Consider the following 21,824-nt stretch of genomic DNA (forward strand, 5'->3'; position numbering starts at 1 on the left):
TTTTTTGTTTTTTAATCTTAGAATTTAGAGTAAGTGCTAGTGGGTTATCCCATGCTTAATCAAAAGTCACTGATACTTTCCTCAAACCTATTAGTATGTTCAGAGAAAGTATATAGATTTTAAACGGCAGATAAAGTTATTAAAAAGCTGAAAATGCTAAGTACATTTCCATGCAAAAATAAAACCTGAATGAATCATCCCTTCATTTTGAATCATGGAATTACGGAAAACTTCCAAACCTCATATATGCTGCATATGATTATTAACTGATTGAATTACCCCACCCCTTGGCCACCCAAAGAAAATGAAACCAAATTCGTAGACAGTAATCTGTAATCTTAATGAATGACAATGATGACTACCAAAGTTATTCATATATTATAACTCATTTTATGAGTATTTCTCAGTTAAGCTTATCAATATACCACACCATGGCAACAATCACTCTTTATACCAATTTTAACACACAACTGTAATTATTTTTCTACATACAAGGCACAACAAACATGATGGCGTCACAATGAAAAAAATGATGAGATTTAATCAAAAATGATATCTATGAAGACACAAGCACTTATAACATTAGAGCTGAAATATTTTACAATGTGTAGTTTAGTTTTCACCATATAACTAAATAAACTCAAATCAGCTTTTCAGATGATCACACCTTGTTACCATTGGCAACGATCACATATTGTGGCGTTTCAATGGTAACATCAACTTGTCAATTGACAAGTAACCAATGGCAACAAAAAAACACAGCTGATTACCTATTGAAACGATCACTCTTCAAATGATTTGTTACTTTTGTTACTGATGAGAGCAATCATTATTTAGCAGAGCTGACCTCAACACTTACCGCTTACTCATAACACTAAGAAGGAACAAATTACTTATATCAGAACATAACATTAGGCCAATCAGATATCTTGTAACTGAAGAAAGAATTAATAAAAGGGAGAGGAGCTTAACATCAATGAGACAGAAATAAAAAAAATAACTAAATCGTAACAACTAAAATCACATTTATGATGTAGGCTTAGTTCTTAGACATCTAGAGTACAACACATTCTTAAACAATAATCAGTTGTCTATACAATGTGTCAAGTTTTTATTCATCAAGACTATAAAATGTAACAGAAACTATCAACAACAAATTCTCAAAAGAACAAAAAAAATAACTAAGATATGACATAAGACAACAAGTAAAGAGTTTCAAGACTTCAAAAAACATATGAATATGTACATGAAGAAAGTCTAGAATTGCTATAAACAATATCAGTTACATTCACATATGAACCAACTCAATTAGAACTTTCTACATAGTAATTTACGAATCACAACGCAAAGACAAAAAAAGACACTTTAAGAAAGTATATGTCTTCAATCCTAACCAAAGCTTATAAAATATGACAACAAAGAAAAGAACATGTTAAATTGTAACAACAAAAACTTGCATTGACTAACATTCAAAAACATCACACATTTATAATATAGTGAGATCAGTATGAAGTACTCCATTAAAAGAGATGAAATTATTTCACTTTTTTTGGTGCCGTGACCAAGATATAGTATGAAAATATTTATTCAGTGTTATGTAACTAAGTGAATCTTAAATTTACCACTAGTCTATATTATGATAATACATACTTATGTTTAAGAAGCAGAGTTCTTAGTATATTGCCTTTGTTTTCTGGCTTAATTTGATCATGTATAATCATGCTGTCGATGATGTTGTTTACAATGGTTGGCAGATCTGTTGCTTCTATGTCTAACAGCATTGTACCTTAAATAAGAAATGAATACATGAAATAAATATTAACTCAAAATTGTATTATACTTTCCTCAATTTTAGTCATCTTGACAAAAGAATTTCAAGAAATCATGATTATTGTTTCCAAAAAATTTCTACAATATTTTGCAAAAGAGAATATATATAAATCAAATGAAAATCTGACTATACATTTCATATAAATGACATTTCTGAACTGACTTTCCTAGAAATATCATTTACTAGCATAAAAAAATCAATATAGCGTCAAAAGGTTTACTTAAGATGGAGCCACATAAAAACGTTTATTTTACAAACCATTCTCCAATCCCCTTCTGAGTTCCAGCAGACTATGAAATGAAAGTGAGGCTACATGGGGTTTCCCCCATCTTTCTGCTCCTTCTTCTACATCTTCCTCAAACTTGATCCAACGAGCTTTCTCTCTCCATTCAAATTCCTTAGACTCTCCGACATACAATTCATCAAGTTCTACAAACACCTGCAAATATAGATAAATGTGTAAGTATATTTGCCTTTAACTAATAAAGGCTCCAACACATATTTTTGTTATTGATTATTTCTGATCTCTAATTGGATTTGTCTTGTAATAATCAAAATTACTTTTCAAATTTAATTGCATGATTTGCATGAAGGAATCATTATTATGTCTTTAATTTTTGTCATTTGATCAACAATGATTAGATTGAACTCATTACCAATGTGTCATGAGTATGATGTCACATTAACTTTTTTCATACTCATAAAAAACATGCCATGTGATTCAAACATGGAAAGCAATTACCAACGTAAAAGTATTTCTATTGGTTGGCCTCAGATTTAACTTGCAACCTAGAATTTGACTATGTATACCATTGTTTACCTCATGAGGACTATGATCAAACTTTTACTATGTATACCATTGTTTACCTCATGAGGACTATGATCAAACTTTTACTATGTATACCATTGTTTACCTCATGAGGACTATGATCAAACTTTTACTATGTATACCATTGTTTACCTCATGAGGACTATGATCAAACTTTTACTATGTATACCATTGTTTACCTCATGAGGACTATGATCAAACTTTTTCTTTGGTTCCTTGTAAAACTTTTTCTTCCCTTTGTCAGTCTTTCCAATATGGACAATGGACGCCATGGCATTACGTTTCTTCCTGTTTATTTTATGTCTTCGTATTCCTTGTAAGTTCTCCAATCTGTGGCCTAAAATATAATAGTTTTATATTGTAATTCACTGAAAAGTTTGTGTTGCTTAGCCTTTAGTTTTCATGTACTGTCTATGGCAGTCTCCCAGGGGGGTTACTCCCTATATTTTTGGTGGCACGAGTGTGCCGCAAAACAGGGTGGCTTTTTCATGTCCTGCTGGTTAGAACAGGGTCCCTTTTTCATGTCCTGCTGGTTAGAACAGGGTCGCTTTTTCATGCCTTGCTGGTGAGAACAGGGTCTTTTTTCAAATAAAGCATTTGTCTATAACACAAACGGTTTTTTAACTGTTTAAGATACAGTCTAGAACCTGGGTATAGATAAGCATCTATTTTATACGGTCTAGAACAGGGTATCAATTTTCTAAGCCTGTCTAGAACAGGGTATCTTTTTCAATATTTCTGTTTAGAACAGGGTAAGTTTTTCAATATTTCTGTTTAGAACAGGGTAAGTTTTTCAATATTTCTGTTTCGAACAGGGTATGTTTTTCAATATTTCTGTTTAGAACAGGGTATGTTTTTCTAGGTTTTCTAGTTAAAACAGAGTATGTTCTGACAAGTGCTGTCGGCACAGTTATACCCAAACGTATAGTCAGTAACCCCCCCCAGGGGCGGTCTCCATGATTTACTTTTGAATCCACAAGAATTTTAGTTGGATTCTGTTGGCTTTAAGAAAAGTATTTTACTAGCCTGAATGCAATTTTACAAGCATCATCTTGTGGTTAAGCGTGAAGACTGATATGGATGTGCTGTCTTTGTTTTTTGTTGTGACATTGTTAATTTTTGGCTTGTAAATTTTAAGGTACTCTTTGTTATCTTTTGCCTTTTCTTTTTTAAGGCAATTAGTACACTACTGAATAATGGGTTCACAATTAGTACACTAATGAATAATGGGTTCACAATTAGTACACTAATGAATCATGGGTTCACAATTAGTACACTAATGAATAATGGGTTCACAATTAGTACACTAATGAATAATGGGTTCACAATTATTGCATTAAAAATTTATGCAGTTACAAGTACACACTTTGCATGAAGGAATCATTATTATGTCTTTAATTTTTGTCATTTGATCAACAATGATTAGATTGAACTCATTACCACCATCACATTAACTTTTTTCATTTTTTGCATTTTTTATTTATTCAATTACTACTTTTATAGAAATTAATTTTCAATTTTGTAATCAACATCAAGAAAATATAATGATTTTATGATTCCTAGATATCCCCATGTTGGGCCTCCATAACAGAAACAATACATACTGGCCATTTCATCCAAATCGGCAGTTTGTAGTAAGTTAGCCTCGTCAGCCTCAGTTGGTACCCTCTGAAGTTTTTTGTCCAAGTGGACTTCGCTCCCCTTCTGTCGTCGTAGTAACAGATCTTCTTGTTTATAATGCTCATGGTGGTGGTGGTGATGACGGTGCTTGTGGGGCCGCCCATCTTTTGACCTATAAATAGAAAATGTCTAATTTGTAATACACTTGATTCTTATTGTTCTCTTTCCAACAAAATGTTTGTTTTTATCACATGTCACATTTTTTAAATCTGTTGTGTGTTTGTTGGGTATTAAATCTACTTCAGTGTGCTTATCTAAAGGGTGAATAAGGAAATTTATTTTCTAGACTTTTGCCAGTTGAAAAAGAAGGCCAATATAAATTGTCCCATTTTTATCTTGGACTACATAAATAGGTCAAGAAATTAGAAAGTTTACTAGAAAGAACTCTTAGAGAAATAAAGTATCTATGAAGATATGTTTGTTTACAGTAATTGCGTGAGATCCCAAATTAGTCTAGTCAAAGACTTGTGAAAATTATTTATTTGCTGCATCAAGCACAGTGGCAGATCCAGAACTTTTTTTTACCGGGGGCCCACTGACCGACCTAAAAGGGAAGGGGGAGCCCTCCAGTCATGCTTCAGTGATTTCTTATATAATCAACCATTTTTTTTCCACAACCCCCACAGGCCCCCCTGGATTGGCCTATGAAGCATGCAGCCTTTAGGTGTTGGAGAAGACTGGTTGACAAAGTCTCATAACTATGTGTCTGTACAGGTCTGTAAAATTGTTCTATTCCTGATATGCACCTAATACTGTAAACCAACTTATTTTCGCGGATACTTTATTTCGTGTTTAGCCCTTACTATCTCATTTCATGGAGATTTAATTTCGCGATTTTCAAAAATGTTTGGTGTAGTAAAATAAGGAAGGATATAAGTTTTACATATTCGCGACGATTTATATACGGGTTATTTTGCTTCTCGCGAAAGTCGCGAAAATAAATCGCTCGCGAAAATAAGGTGGTTTACAGTATATGGTGTAAAAATGAATCATATAATTACCGTGAACCTCTCCTATTCTGGTTATGAACTGCTTGCTCTACAGATGGGTCATTTTCTTTGTCCAAAGCCTCTAGATTAGAGTAACTGTCTGCCCCTAAAAATATATACATCAACTTAATTATATGGCTCAGGAAAACTGAAGTTTTAAATTTCAGATATCATATGTTCTGCAAATTCTGAAGATATTGTGCATTACCACAACCCTGTCAACACTGATGTTGTTAATTTGAACCCTGCAAGTAGATTCTGAGGTAAAATGTGGTTCTCTCTGGACACCCCCCCCCCCCCCCCCCCCTCTTCCTCCACCAAAAGAAGCATTGATAAATAAAAATCAATCAATCAAAAATAAAGAACCGAAAGGGAAATGATTTTTAATCTCCTGATACAAAATCCCTATATAAAATTAAAACAAAATAATATCGGGTTTATCATTGATCATACCTGTGCCAAAGTAATAAATATTTAACCATGCTAACATTGTAATATATATGGATATATGATACATGCTACACAAATTATATATAATAGAAATTATCCAATCATCTCTTTCACAATCTTATGCATTCTGGGTAAAATTTTCAAAAGCATACACCAAAGCATTGTGATTGGTTAACAAAGTTCAAAGCAATAGAATTTTAACCAATAAGGTACAGTTATTTTCATTTCATTGTTAAAACAACGAAATAACAGGCAATCCCTCAATTCTGAAATGGTGAATGTCTACAAACAAAAGAAAACAAGTCTTCTAAAATGCTACTATGATCTACCATTTATAGCAAAAGTACAAACATTTGTATTGTTGAAGTAAAGAAGCAGGCAAAGCATTAAAAGCAGATGTTGATAATGATATATACACTTCAATCCATGTGGATTCTGTTATGTCCACCTGTGTATTGTGGACAGCCCATTTCTTTGAATTTCAATTGCAAGGTTTATTGGAAAAACATAGATTTAAAAAGCTTAATTAATTCTTTCTATCTATATTTTGTTCAATTCTTATGATGAAAGGAAAGAAATGGCAAATCTTCTCCAAAAGGTTGCCATCTTGAATTTTGTCCACTCTGACCCTCTTCCACCGTGGAGGTAGATATGACAAAATCCTCCCAGGTTGTAGTGTACATGATCACAGGTGAAATAAAAACAGACAAAGGTGATTGGTTGTTAGGTGAGCAGAGTACACTAAATAAAATTAATATATAAAAAATAACCTTTGACAGATCACAATAATTGTTTATCTTAACTGTAGTTACTTTGTTTGTCTTAAGTATGAAAAGTGTTGGTTTTTTTTTAATCAGAATATTTAGATAAAATTTTTTTTTAAAGACATGCCAAAATTCATAATTTGCGATACAAAATTTAGATAAATTACAAATATGTAAAATGCTATCTATAATTTAGGAAATTATCATCATATCTAAATTTTTTTTTTTATAAAAGTGCATAAATAAAAGAAGAAAGAAGAATTTGTTAGATGCTTATATTACTGATATCTTCAGAGATATACCAAAACAACTCAATCCATTTCAATCTAAGATTTGATCTATACCTGTAGTAAAGTTTAATGCAAGTCAACAGATAGTTGTTAAAAGATCATACCAAATGCATACGATAAAAAAAAAAAAAAGAAAGTTGGAATTGTGCAAAATTAAATTGACACTAGTAAGTTTTTATCATGTCTCTTGCTAGGAACAAATACGGTCACATCAATTTGGTCTTCCAGTTCTTTGGATTTTGCTGAATGAAAAAAAAAGTCATCAAAACAAGATTTTAAAATAGAATTTTTGTTTGATTCTATTCATTATCACAGCAAATGGTATTATTTTCTTTCCTGATGTTTTTTTAAGGGGGGAGGGGGATCATATACTCATGGTTACAGATGAATAGACATATTTACACTTTGGGTATTAAGCTGAATTTTTTATCTTCTCATATTGCGTGACAATCATTTTTAAATTTGAAACATCAAATATTTTGTTTTGAAGTGCAAAATTTTTACTAGAACTTTCAAGTGTTTGCAGACAAATTTGCATACAAATATGTAAATATGTCTATTGTGAATTGTGACTTGAGGTAATGGAAAAAACATTTCTAGCTTTAAATGATGTGGAAAATCCAAAGTCCTGTGAGGATCACCCTTAAAATTATCTTTGTTTCCCTCTTCTAATTTTTTTTTAACAAAACATTTTTTCAAAACAAATTTTAATTCAATTTTTTCAAAACAACAATTATATGCCATTTTGTTTATATTCATTTACTAAAGTTAAAAATTCTATATCAATGGAAAACTAGAAAAAAAAAATGACAGATCAATTTGAGGTAACAAAATATAATTCCAAGCTGATCAATCAACCAATGTGACCTGGATACCTACCCATTTTAAATGTGACTTTATTTAGTGGTTCTGAATCCTCGTCCATACCTATTCAAATAAAATCACTTGTTTTCAGTTTTAGACAACTTTTTAAGAATGTCTTGCATAAAATGCTACCACAACATTTCATATACTTGAAAAACATACCATATACCTTGTGGAAATATGTACAAAAAAAAAGAAGTTAAAACACCAAAAAACGATTATGGAATTCCATCTGATTCTGATGATGACTCAGTATGAACCTCTATGATACTATAATCACTATTAAGAGTAGACCTCTTCAATATTATGATCACTGTTGAGAACGGACCTCTACCATTCTATGATCACTATTGAGAACAAAGCTCTACAATACTATGATCACTATTGAGATAAAACCTCTACAGTTCTATGATCACTATTGAGAACGAACCTCTACAATACTAGGGTCACTACTAAGAACAGACTTCTACAAATATATGATCACTATTAAGAACAAACCTCTACAGTTCTATGATAACTATCAAGAATGAACCTCTAAAGAACTATAATAACATATTGATATATAGGCTACAAAAATGTCAAGGATGGATGGTATGATATTGCCATGAATGTATTGTCTTTTATTCATCCTGAATCAATGACATGACATGATATGGATGATAAGTTAGTAGCTTTTGCAAAATACAAATACAGATAGGTACAGAGATAACATTTATTCTTGTACTGGTCAATGATCTCTTTTTTAAAGTCACCTCTTTTTATATTATGGATGGTAAATGAATTTATTAAATTTCTTTAAAAAATCTCCCTTATTCAGCACAAAACAGAATTCCCCCTAAAAGAAGTCTGCAACCTTTAAAAATAGATTGATTATAATTGTACTAAAACATAGTTAACAACTAAACTATGTTAAATGTATTCATTTAAAATAAAAGATCCCCTTAAAAAAAGGTCATCAATATTCTAATTTTTCTTTCATTTTTTTAGACCCCTTCCCTAACAAAATTATAAAATTGTTAAAAGATGACTATAGCCAGATTGACATGCGCTTGAACAAAATGTTTCTTTAGTATCTATCAGTATCACAACTCAAGCTAACTAGACTTAGTAACTAATGCAATCTGTATAATCAACATAAGCAGTACCTATAAGTAATAAAATACTCTAGTTAACTAGCTTTAGTAAAGCAATCTTTAAAAAATCAATTAAAAGTAAATCTGACGCTTAATACAAATGACAGGTTTACAGTTCAAACTAAATAACATTTTAGATAAAGGGGTTCCACAAGACATAGCATCAACAAGGGAAAGTTTTTAAAATACAGTCAAACCTGTATTGGAAGGTCACTACTGTGCCCTTGAGAACTTGACCATTAAAATGAGGTTCAAAATGCATAGGTATTTTTACAAATGGCAAACCTTTGAAAATCTCTCATAAAGTATTAAATTTTTTTAGATTCTGATTAGAATTTATGATACTTTTGGCTTAAGTTTCCCATAAAAGTTTAGTTTTTAAAGAAAAAAAAAAGTTTCAAAACACCTCCAGAACACTTATTGGTTGAACAACATTTCAAACCAACTCAAAACCTAAAAAAATAAGTTGCTAGCATAAAATCTCATTAGCAATCTGCTACTTTAAGGGGGTAGACCTTGGTTCAGGGAGATAACTCTTTAAATCAGTTAAGCGTTTGTAAAAGTCAAGTTCATCAATGTTTTTTAAGCATTTACCTGAAACAGATTAAAAATAATCTATGTAACCTAGAAGCTTAGAATATGTTTTTGAAAATGTTTGACACAAACGTACTGATGATTTTAGGAGTTATTTCCCTAAACCTAGGTCTACCTCCTTAAGCAGCAAAAATAAGCCTGTAATATTTTTCTGCTGCATTCTTTCCCAAAATCTAATATCTATAAACAATCAGGCTCCGAATTATTATGTCTTTAGAATTAATTTCCTAATACATGCAGAGTAAGAGTTGTGTTGGCTTACTTGCCTTACTTGCTTTGTATTAATGTTTGCATGCTCAATCATTGTAATTAAGATTGACATCTGAAAACAATATGAAAAGGCGGAGTTAAACTTGTATACAGTATATATTTGAATTTGATTGAACATTATCAAATAATCAACTATATACATGTTGACTCTGCCTACTTGTATGGTTATATCAGATGTCAATCTTAATTACAATGCAAGCAAAGCAAATTAAAGACAATAAATCTCTTACTCTGCATGCATTCGGAAATTGACTCTATTATTTTTCTACCGCATTCTACCCAATATCTATACATCTAAAACAGATCAGGCTCCGAATAATGAATTGGTTATATATAAAACATGATTAAAGATTAAGTCTACCTTCTTCACCCTCAACTAATGCACTTAAATAGAAATAGGCTGCTTTCATCTCTTTTTCTACATATAAATGAAAAACTTTGTAAGTAAAACTTTTAAAAAACAAATATACATATTCATGAATCCTTGGTTCTGCGAGTCTACAAATTAATTCATTATTCACCTAATCTGCATCTGTTTGCAACCATAAATAACGAAATACAATTATTTTGCATCTACTGAAATTGTTTTTTTCTAAGTCAGATTTTCACAGCACATTATTTTATTATTACTATTCAAGATTTTGTCTGGTTTTTTTTTTAATTCAAACTCATTTTCATGTTGTCTAAAATTCACTCTCCTTTTAGTTGCTAAGTGATATGAAATTTCCCACTTTTAAACTAATAAAAGAATAAATAAGCTCTTCCCCCTAAAAAAATTAATCATAATAGGCAATTATTGTTTAGACATATATTAATTGAATTTTCAACCTACCCATATGAAATTTGACCTTGCTTGACCCTACAGCTTCCTTTATACTTTTAGCTCCTTCCTGTGAGGCACTCTGGGACAGCAGTGGTTCTACACTGGCATCAGACAGTACGTCTATCCAGTTTGTGTCTGGGGGTCCCTGCGAAACAGATGTTCCAGAATATATTGATTCTGTATCTGCGGGATTGGACATTGATGATGTCACAGAATTAAATGATCCTACTTCAGACTCCTTTTTTCGTGACGATAAAGAATTCTCATCAGCTAAGTAAAACGTTTTCTTTGGCGTATTTTGTTTAGAACTGACTGATTCAGTATCTCCAAAATAAAATACAACTTTGTCATCATCTTTGGACCCGTTACCACTCTTTTTGATAGGCCAAACTTTACCCAAATGTTGAATGTCTTCAGCAGAAGAGGCTCCAGATGAAACTGGACCAAGCTGAAATTGAGGCTTTAATGCTGAAGAGTTGACAGGAGATGTAGGATATTCAAAATGAACTGGCGAGGGTGATGTCAGAATTATGGCGGGGGAATCTTTCAGATTATCATCATCAGAGAGATCCAGCTTAAAATCATTAGGTTCAGAGCCTTGTCGATTAAGCTCAGTGACGGCATCATCTCTTTTTGTATCACTGTTGATAAGATCTCTAAAAGTGGACCGTTCTTTTTCAATTAGGTCTACAGAGTTGGGTCGTTCCACTTCTTTAAAGTTTCCAGATTCAGGTTGGTGCATCCCTGTATCCATTAGGGTATATGTTATCCCATTTTCCTGTCTCTCTGTCTCTGATTCCATGCCGTCTGTTTCGTAGGAACTGGAGGAGGACAAGTGCAATGACTGTCAACAAAAACAAAAAAAATTAAACCTACATTTATAATTAACACCAAAAATTTAACAATTGCATGGCCAAGTTTTGCATTCTCTTTGTCTTTTTATGTTGTAGTTTTTTTACTAAAGATTTCAGTGTTTCTTTTTTCAAACGATTCTTTTTTCTTTATTCAGAAATGCTTCCAATCTAGTCTTAGGCTTAGCTATTTAGGAATCTGTAACACTCAAGATTTTCTGATAATGTAAAGATTGATTGATTGACAGTCTGAGGCTGTCTAACGCCACTTTCAACACTAATGTGCTATTATGTGGTGCTCAGTTTTTATGGTGGAGGAAACCAGAGTGCCTGGATATATACACAATATCACAATTAAAGTGATATACAAAAATTTGATTGCAAATATGTCCATAAAGCATTTGATTTTAAACATGTATAACAATATTGTGGATAATCATTATTATTCATTGGATACCAAATTTCATGGATTTGAATGGTTATAGTGAACCATGTATTCAAATTGAGAACAAATGTTCTATACCCATGTATTTAATAAACTCCTCATGGATACCAGGATTAAAATTTTATATTCAACATCCCCAATATCACAAAAATAAATATTCATGTAAATGCAAGATTTTCTCAAGCAAGGAAAATCGATACGATATATATTGTGATCCACTTATCTTCATTCATTTTTGTTGTTGTAGATTATGTTTAGGACCTTTATGTGTGAATAAAAGGAGATGTGGGTATTTGCCAATGAGACAGCAACCCAATAACAAAGAGCAACAAGAGATATTTTCTAATAAGCTAGCAAAAACAAATCTTACATGATCTTCTTCATTCTCGACTTCGTGAATGGTAGGTGACAATATAGCAGATCGAGAGGGAAAACTTTTAGGGGTCTTCATTTTTCTTTTCTTCTTCTTCTTCTTTTTCTTCACTTTTTCCTGAGATGGAGGGGCATGTTTAAACGATTTACTCCTCATGGCTTTAAGTGGGTGGTGCTGATGGGGAAATCTAGAGGTTCGATGGTCTGTAAAAAATCAAAATAATATTTTATAAATTTCATGTTTCTTAAGCGCTTTTCTGGATTTAACTTAAACCAAATAGAAAGCAGAGAATGTTTATGAATATCTATATGGGACCTAAAAATAGTAGCCAAATCAATTAATGGTCAACTTTGCCTGTTGGATTGAGTTCCTCTCTAAAAATTTTGTGATTAGCATTTTTTCACTTTTTCATGGCTATATTTTTCTAATTTTGTTGCTGTTTATAGAAACAAATGATAAAAGAGAATCTCAAAGTTTTACCTATTTGGTAAGGTTTAAATTTGTATTATTTTCCAACTTGCCAAATTAAAAAAAAAAAAAATGGGTAACTGAAGTTCAGAAATTATTGTCTGCATTTATTATTGCGATTTTGTCATTTTAGACTAAGATGCAATTTTAATTTTTGTGATATTCAGAAAAGTCCTGTTTAATTGATATAAAAAATTTCAAATTGCGAGTTTAAATTATTGCAATTATAACCCTTTCGCAATTTATGAAATAACAAAAACATCACAATAATTTCTGAATTAACATTAACTGAAATTAAGTTAGTGAACAGTATTCAAGATAATGGTTTCTTCTATCGATAATATAAAGCAAAGCTTAATGAACACATAACATCTTACTTGAAAAGTTCTCAACTTCAATATCTTCTAGGAATTGCTTCTCCATAACTTGAGCACCGATCTGGAAGTTAGGGTCACTACGATTAGAAGTAACAAGCTCTGACCCAGATGACAGTGCTGCAATGTCAAACTTCTCCGGCATAGAAAACAGTTTTTCCACATCTTCGTTAAAAGAACTCCTAAAGCTTGAAAGACGAGGTCTATACTCCTCCTCTAACTGGGAAAATGGGACGGGTGCCGTTGAAACACAAGGAATAGGGCCTGGTAAGGGAGCAATATCTTGTCTGCCATTGGATTCGAGGCTTCCCCCATGACTAGATGATGTTGAGAGAAAAGGTTCAGTTTCTTTAATATAATTCTGCAAAGAGATAAACGCATTACAATATTTAGTGTATGAGAATGTCTTCAATATAAATGCAGTATAAAGTTTTTAACAGAGGGTACAATCTATGCTTATGGGAAGGATTGGAATCCTGCTAACATTTTTAACCCCACTACATTCTGTTTGTATGTGCCTGTCCAAAAGTCAGGAGCCTGTAATTCATGGGTTTTCATTTGTTGATGTGTTCCATATTTGTTTTTCCTTCATTGTTTTGTACATATTTAGGCTTGAATTGTTTTACATTTGCCCTTTTGCTCATTGTCGAAGGCCATGCATTGACCTATATTTGTCAATTTCTGTTTTATTTGGTTTAACTTATTTCACTGGCTGTAAGCTTGATTTTGCTTCCTTTAGAGAAATACAGTACACATCTAAGAGACGAAACTTCCTACATGAGCACATTACTTTCATGTTTGGTTGACAATGGTGCCAGAACAGACTTTGCTCATTGTTGAAAGCTGTACAGTGACCTTTAGTTGTAAGTTTCTCTGTCATTTGGTCTTTTGTAGAGCGTTATCTCATTGGCAATTATACCACATCTTTTTTATATTAGTTTTACTTGAGTGTATACAATTTTGCTACCATTGGGGTTATATAAGGTTATATAATGGCGGTGATTTATTTTAAATATGTTTTATTGATCTTATGCAAACAAACTGTGTTTAATATTTATCATTTAAGTCTCTTTTTCATAATTTATCAGAGTAATAGTCCTTAAAGATCTTTCACTGTGGTTTTATATTGACTGTGTTTTATGAGGAATATGTTTTACTATGCAAACAAAAACTGTGTTTTATGGTCAATATAAAAATTCTCTTTTCAATTTATATCTATTACGTATTCTATTGCCTTGAATACTGATGCAAATGAAATATGTAAGATTGGCACAAATGAAAACATTTTTTTTTAACTGCAATTGATATTCATCCTGGCAAGAAATACATAAGGGGAAATAACTCTCCTTCATAAAAGTATTTAACCAGGGGAAATAACTCTCCTTTTTATAAAAGTAGTAAACAAGGGGAAATAACTCTCCTTTATAAAAGTAGTAAACAAGGGGAAATCAATCTCCTTCATTTTACTTGTATATATATATAGATATGTGTGTGTTCAACTCAGTTATTTTATTGTTGTTGTTACTTTTGTTTATGTCACAAGTATGATGTTACTTTTATAACAAATAAAGATTATAATTAAAGTATACAAGGGTGAATAACTCTGCTTCATGAAATAAAACAAACCAGATCTTCGCTGTTGTCTCTTCCAAGTAATGCCATAGTCTTCTTACATAGAGGGAAGTCTGAAAAAATGAAAAAAGAATAAGAAATAGGTCAAAAGAAATAACTTCACAAAAGTATGAGGATATAAATAAAAATTACAAACATATCATCTGACCCCTGTGTGACTTGTTTATTCATACCTACAAGTCCTGTAGGCATTACAACTTCGCACCTAATGACCCTAATGACCTTGCTCTCATATACCTATATATTCTATTGGTGTAAATTTAATTTGTTATAAATATATTGGGTTCTATATTTAGTGACTTTTATTTGAACTTGGAATTACTTTTAATTTTGGAATTTGCATAATTTCTTGTGTTTGAAATTTTTAATAAATTCCATGTATATTCTGTATTATAATGTTTTGAGGGGTGCAAAACACTTTCCACACAATGTATTTTGTATAGATAGTGACTTGTACAGTACATTCTATTAAAAATGTGCTATCTTCTTTGTAATAGAAAGTGTTGTGTGCCACACAGAACATTACTATACAGAATAAACATAGAATTCATTAAAAATTTCAATGCAACTTATTCAATATTTAGAAATACTATTAAAACCTATCAGTTGCATTTTCATGTGTGCATTATTTCAAAAATTTCAAAAATTGCAAAACAGTCTTGTTGGGTTGCTATCTTAGTGACCAGTCTGCACCAAAAACTTTTTCAACTACTAGTCAGAAGACCAATATTCTAACATTTTTCTTATTGGGCCAAACAAAGTTTTGCAAAAACTTACTCGTCCGAACCAAATTTGACTAGTCAGATGGGCATCGGACTAGTGGCTAACCTTGCAGACTGTCTTACATTTATATCCCATATCACACTTACCGATGCTCATGTTAACATGGTTCATATTCCAATAAGTCACATAAATATATAAATAAAAACAACAAACCTAACAGATCAACCCCTGTGTGAATCTTTCATATCCTCAAGTCCTATATCAAAGTGACAATAACCTTCACACCTAAAAACCTTTGTCCTCAGAAAATTTATTGGATTCTTAAAATTTATGAACAAGATTGACAACAGATAAGATTAATTTGTACATTTATATAAATTATATTGGTTTCCATATTCATCGATTTTATTGTAATTTAAAATTACATAATGTTGTTATTTTAATTTTGCCTTCCCTTACCTAACAGAAAATCATCAAGTTTTAAGAGGGGAGTAAAGGGGGGTATCTGCACGGAAGAAAGTGAAATAAATTTGCCATTTTACAATGAAAAACAATTATAATATTTCTTGTACCATGTTGATCTTTTTTTACCGATTTCACGAAATACACTGAATAACAAACCTTTTTCACGAGTGCACGTGAAATAAAAGTAGCAAAACACATTGCACGAAAATAACCCTTTACCACCCTCTTTTAATATTTATTTGGAAAAGTGCAAATTCAACTTGAAATTAAAGTTTTTGCAAGTACAGTCTTACACCAAGAGGAAACACGGAAAAGTAATTATAAAGAAAAATAATAAAATTATGTATGCATGTAAATGTTAATGCATATACTGCGCAGATTTGACAAAAAAGATAAAAAGATAAAAATCAAATTAGCACCGTGGGAACTTAGGGACAACATCAAAAGTTCAATGAAGGATAAAAAACTTAATTCACATAGTTTTTTCACTGACCCCCTTACCCCCCTCTTAACTTTATTTGGGAAAAATTGATTGACCCATACGGATATATGTAAAAATCAATTTCGGATAACCAAATCTTGCAGCCGTTCAACCCCCCCCACCCCCAAACTATTTGAATTAAGTTTTCTATCTTACATTGATCGTTTGATGTCGTCAAAACTTGTTTTTTCGTGGGTATTTGATTTCGTGGTTTTGCCAATCAATGTTCACGAAACCTATAGAAATTTTTCATTTGTTGAACATTTGTATTTGTGCTTCAAAAGTGCACCCTCAAAAACCCAAGAAAATTGGTATCCAAAGAATAAAAATATCCACAGTATTTAACATTTGACACCCTGTTAAAGTCATAAGAAACCTCAAATTAAAAAAAAATATGCATATGTTTTTTTATAACTGAATGGATAGATTTCATTATACAACTTATGTAAATATACTTTTTTCTGAGGAAAATTCTTTAATTTGTCCACATTTAGAAGAAGTTTACTTATTTTTAATTGCTTGCTTCCAGGAAGCAATTCGCCGACAGATTTTCCGTATGCATAGTGACCCGAGCGTAACCCTCCTCTTAAAAATCCGGTGACCGCAATACGCATGGATCTGTCATTGAAATAAACAAATATCTGATTACGGTATACATGTTAAACACGTGCTTCAATACCCATGCTTTTTGTGATTTGTTTACTATAAGGTGACAATCGGTAAAACTCGGCTTCAAAACACGGCATTTAATGAGCAGCCATATTTTTAAATCATAACAAACAGAGAGAAAAAAAATTGACGATTATATGATATATTTGCGAAAATAATGATAAAATCGTGCACAGAGGACTAAGTTTATGATATATACATGCATGTGTTCAAGAATTGGACAAACATTATTTTTCACCACTCACTCGTTTCATATGACTTTAAGTTCAAAGTACTGATATATGTAACACTTAATGCAGTGATTGAAAGAATTGAAATTATTAAATATAATTTATAAAGTTAATAATTGTTTTAAAGTATGTATTATTGTTAAACTACAAACATGACTTTCTATATGTACATGCTTTTGCTTTAGGGATGTTCAAGTTTATGACCATTGCTTTTTCATTTAGTGACAAATTGTGGTCATTAGTTAATCAAACTTTAATAGTTTTACTTTAATTAACCTAATGTTAAGTATATGGGACCAAAAGTAATGGTCACTGTTTAGAACCATTTTGTTTGTGGCTTTGGGCTTTTTAAAAGTAAGTACCTACCTATCATAAACAAAATTCTTTCTAAATTTAAGTCACGTTTGTAGTTGTATAAAAGAACTGTCTCTTACAAGACAGTTCAGATTGTAACTAGGCACTGAATAAAAATTAGTTCCTCTTTAGCCATTGGTTTTTATAGTGACACATATATCTTTTAACATTTACATGTAATATCTTAAGGAAGCTTGCTTGTCACGTTTTGGAATTTTGGTCAGATTTTCGGAATCCTCTAGCTTTATCCATTTGAATGCCTTAACAAAATTTGCCCGGTGACCCCCATTTTTCTTTTTATAATTCTTTTACATATATAATGATAAGCTGTCTGTTTAAGTCTTATAAAATTTTAATTACTTTTTAATAGTTTTTGAAGACCTAAACTTGTCAATGATAAAGCTATGAAAAGTCAAGAGAGAACATTTTCCAGCCAACATTTCAATGGCTAATATCTCGAAAACAAGCAAGGTGACCTATATAATTTTTTTGCTCTTTTGATTCCTTTATTAAATCCTTATCAATATATACTAGTGTTTTGAAAAGTTAATTACTTTGAAACTGAGAAGCGAACTCCCTTAACATTTCCATGTAATATTTTAAAGTCTTCATTTAATATTTGATTTTAGACTTAACATTTACCAGTCAAACAAACTCCAAAAGATTGTAGATAGTTATTAGTACCTATTAATTAGTACACACCTCATTCAATGACAAATATTTGATTTGTATTCGAAAAAATTGGTAAGAGGATCATGCACTGGTATTATTGACACATTTTCAAAATTACATTTTTGTTTCTTATTTCTCAAGTTTTCGTTTTGGACCGTGTTACCTTGAATGCTTTGCTATATATATATGTTAAAACTGAATGTTACATGGTTAATTGGACATTTGTACATAAGAATGTGTTACCTTCAAATTGTTCAGAAACTGTTTGGGCCAAAATCATCATCAGATATTGGTCATACAAAAAGGTACCAGGAATATAATTTACATAAATTGTTTATGAAATTAATGTAATTTAAAACTCAATGAAGCTGTTTGATCAGATGTTGACATTAGAATATTGATTCTTTGTTAGTAGCCCACCACCCTTTCATAGGTGTCTCAATCTGTGGGGCCAAAATCATCACCAGATATTGATCATACAAAAACAAACAAATTTACATAAGTTGTTTATATAAAATTTATGTAACTTCAAACTTAATGAAGCGTGGATGATCGGCCGTTAACTTAAGAATGTTGATCCGTTGTTATTATTAGTAGCCTATATCCCTATAGGTGTCTTCATTGGAATTTAACTTCTCTCAATATTGATCTTTAAACCTTATCTAACATTGGACAACACAGATAAAAGAGATAAAATGTCAACAAGTAGATCATAGTCTCCATAAAAATATGTCATTACATTGGCCAATCCAGGGGGTTCCGCGGGGGTTGGAACCCCCCCTTTTTACTCTGGGTTGTAACCCCCCCTTTTTTTAAAATGTCTGGATCCGCCCCTGCATTACACATAAAATTTAAACCGAGTCTGAAAAAAGTCTAATGAAAGTTGCTGAATTTCAATTTTAACTAAAAATCAACTAAATAAAACTTTGTATGTATGATGTATGATGTGATTATTTAAAACTTTTTGAAATGTTTTTTATTCACCGTAGCTCGAATACGAACAAGTCTACTGACTCCCTCCCCTCTTTTCTGCTTTCTTTTTATTCTTATAAAACTTGACCTATGAATGAAATTAAGGTTTAGATGGGAAGTGTAAATAAATAAATGTTCTTTTTGTTTTTAAACTTTTTTAAATACATGTACAATCAAAATACTTAAAATACCTATAATAATTAAGGTTTTAAGGTTTAATGGGAGATTTTTTTAAACCAATCTTCATGTTCAATTAAAATTCTTCCTTTATTGTTAAGTACAATCAAAGTAACCTAAAATACTTTAATCAATCAAAGTTCAAAGGGCGTTGTATAAATAATATTATTTTTATGTTTTTTTTATAAAATATAATCAAATACCTATGATCAATGATTTGTATTGTATATAGTATTCAAATGGCCCTTAAGAACACAGTTATTTCGTAGTGCATTTCTTTACGACAACAAATTCAAATTAAAAAAATCGCACCTGCTCTTTATAAAAAAGATTTTTACAGTGTAGTGTACTACCAGTGAGACAAATAATATCAAAATTATAGAAACTTCTACCAGCTCTAACTCAAAATATTGACAATTCTGTGTTAAGGGGGTGTAAAATTCAGTGTGACAGCTTTAGACCTGATAAAATTTGACCTTTTAGAACTGGACCAATTCACTACTTAACATAAAGATTCAGCACCCAAATTTTTTTGACATGTAATTACATCTCCCTACTTAATATTTCATGCATTTATTATCAAGAAATAAATTGGGAAAGTGTATCAAATAAAACATGCAAGTTATACACTGTTTACACTAGGGACTATATTCGTAGACAACGAAAACCAAAGGACAATAACTGTGTCCTTGGACCAAATGCTTGCTATGAATAACAATCCAAAACAACAATTGTCAATTTTCCAACTTATTTAATTAAAATAGGGGGAAAAAAATGACCATTTAACCAGATTACATCAATGAAAATACACACAAAATGTCTTTTTCATAACAAACATTAATTTCACTTCCTGAGGTGAATCAAAGTTTAATGAGGGTGGTAAAGGCTTATTTTCGTGCAACATGTTTTGCCATGTTTATTTCATGTGCAGCCATGAAAAAGATTTATTATTCACCGTTTGGTGAAATCTGTAAAAAGATCAACATGCAAGACATTTTTAATTTTTTCGAGCGTGAAATGGCAATTTTATTTTACGTTCTTCCATGTAGATACCCCCCCATTACGCCCCTCTTTAATGAGAATCTTAATTACAACCAAACAGATTCATTTATACACCTTGGAATCAAAAGTTTATTGATCATGATCAAATTGAGGTCCTCAAATAATTAAACTGTTAATTGGAAAGCTTTTTTAATCAAAATTATTGACTTCTAATATGTGTTGTTTATTTTGCCCTTGGAAATTAATTCTTTTGCAATAAAGATTCATTCATTCATAAACTATGAATTTTTCTATCTCATTATCTCATGTTGATGGGGGGAAAAAAAGATGAAGTTATGCTGAGTTAACAAGTAATATAAATAAGTTAAATTGGCATTTGAAACGTTTTATGTCCTAACGTCAATTCTAATTCGAATTGCAATGCACGTCAAATTCCCCTTACTGTCCAAACGATGTTAACTCTTAATTCGTATTAACCAAAATGTGTTTCAAATGCGAATTGGTTAATTTGAATTAAAAAAGAAAAGTGTGTGAATGCAATTAGCGAATTCGATTCACATTTGATTTGAATTTAATTTACGTGTGAACTTTAAGAGGCTAAAAAAAAGTATAAAAATGAACAATTCAAATATTCTAATATTTGTGAGTTTAACTGCATGCACTGATTTAAAGTCTGTATCAAATAAAAGAGGAGTTATTATACAAGCCATCACTCAAGACTTTTAATGTTATTGTCATAAACATTTAACAATAAGACTAAATTGATGCATTTGACCTAATATGGCCATTTCATGATATTTTTTTGAAAATAAAGATATGAGTCACTTTTTTAGTACAAAATTCAAAAGTATGAATAACAGACAATTTTTCATTCTATAAACATGTATTTTTGATAGATATATTCTAACTTTGTAAGTTTCAAAATTCAAAGAGTCAAATCAAAGAATTTTTATCATACCTAACTTCTTTTTCTTTTTCCCCTTTGAAACTTTTTTGATAACCTTATGAATAAATTTTATCTGAACACTCTCTGTGTAAAAACACTTTTGAGTTTTGATATCAATTCTTATCCTTGATAAAACACTTTAAAACTATCGATTTCGAAATTAACAATTTTTCTTATGATTGACCGCAAATCAATCAAGTTATCTATTTCCTAATATGAAATTTACAACTTTTCAGGTCAATGATGTCATCAAAATACTCACCCGAGGTTATCACACGCCACTACATTCATTTCCGCACATAATTACATGTAACAAACACGTAAACAAACTTCTTGTTGACAAATATAAATACTATCAGCAGTTATAAGATAGCCCTGAATATTCTATTTTTAGAATTCTCACAACATACTTGTATTAACCTAATTGATTGCTGGGATAAAAACAAACAAAGCCAACAGGGGTCGTAGGGGTG

The 21,824-nt window shown here is 31.1% G+C and overlaps 1 protein-coding gene across 19 annotated transcripts in view; it reads right to left on the reverse strand.

Moving 5' to 3' along the window:
* The window catches only part of LOC139502424 (band 3 anion transport protein-like), an 83,725-nt gene that overhangs the window by 30,695 nt on the left and 31,206 nt on the right, over positions 1–21,824 (reverse strand). For 5 of the 19 annotated variants that reach the window (XM_071291893.1, XM_071291884.1, XM_071291895.1 and 2 more), the window contains 10 exons: positions 14,655–14,713; positions 13,032–13,389; positions 12,184–12,389; positions 10,527–11,361; positions 7,713–7,760; positions 5,342–5,435; positions 4,265–4,452; positions 2,840–2,997; positions 2,090–2,270; positions 1,651–1,786 (listed from right to left, as the gene is read on the reverse strand). In XM_071291893.1, coding sequence (XP_071147994.1) covers positions 1,651–1,786; positions 2,090–2,270; positions 2,840–2,997; positions 4,265–4,452; positions 5,342–5,435; positions 7,713–7,760; positions 10,527–11,361; positions 12,184–12,389; positions 13,032–13,389; positions 14,655–14,690 — 2,240 coding nt within the window. In that variant the 5' untranslated portion in view covers positions 14,691–14,713. Of the gene's footprint in view, positions 1–1,650; positions 1,787–2,089; positions 2,271–2,839; positions 2,998–4,264; positions 4,453–5,341; positions 5,436–7,712; positions 7,761–10,055; positions 10,113–10,526; positions 11,362–12,183; positions 12,390–13,031; positions 13,390–14,654; positions 14,714–21,363; positions 21,509–21,824 lie in introns of those variants that run through there. The other 14 variants (XM_071291896.1, XM_071291889.1, XM_071291890.1 and 11 more) reach the window with 4 other exon arrangements.

This window comes from Mytilus edulis, chromosome 14 (genome assembly GCF_963676685.1).
Source record: "Mytilus edulis chromosome 14, xbMytEdul2.2, whole genome shotgun sequence".
Classification (NCBI taxonomy): Eukaryota; Metazoa; Mollusca; class Bivalvia; order Mytilida; family Mytilidae; genus Mytilus; species Mytilus edulis.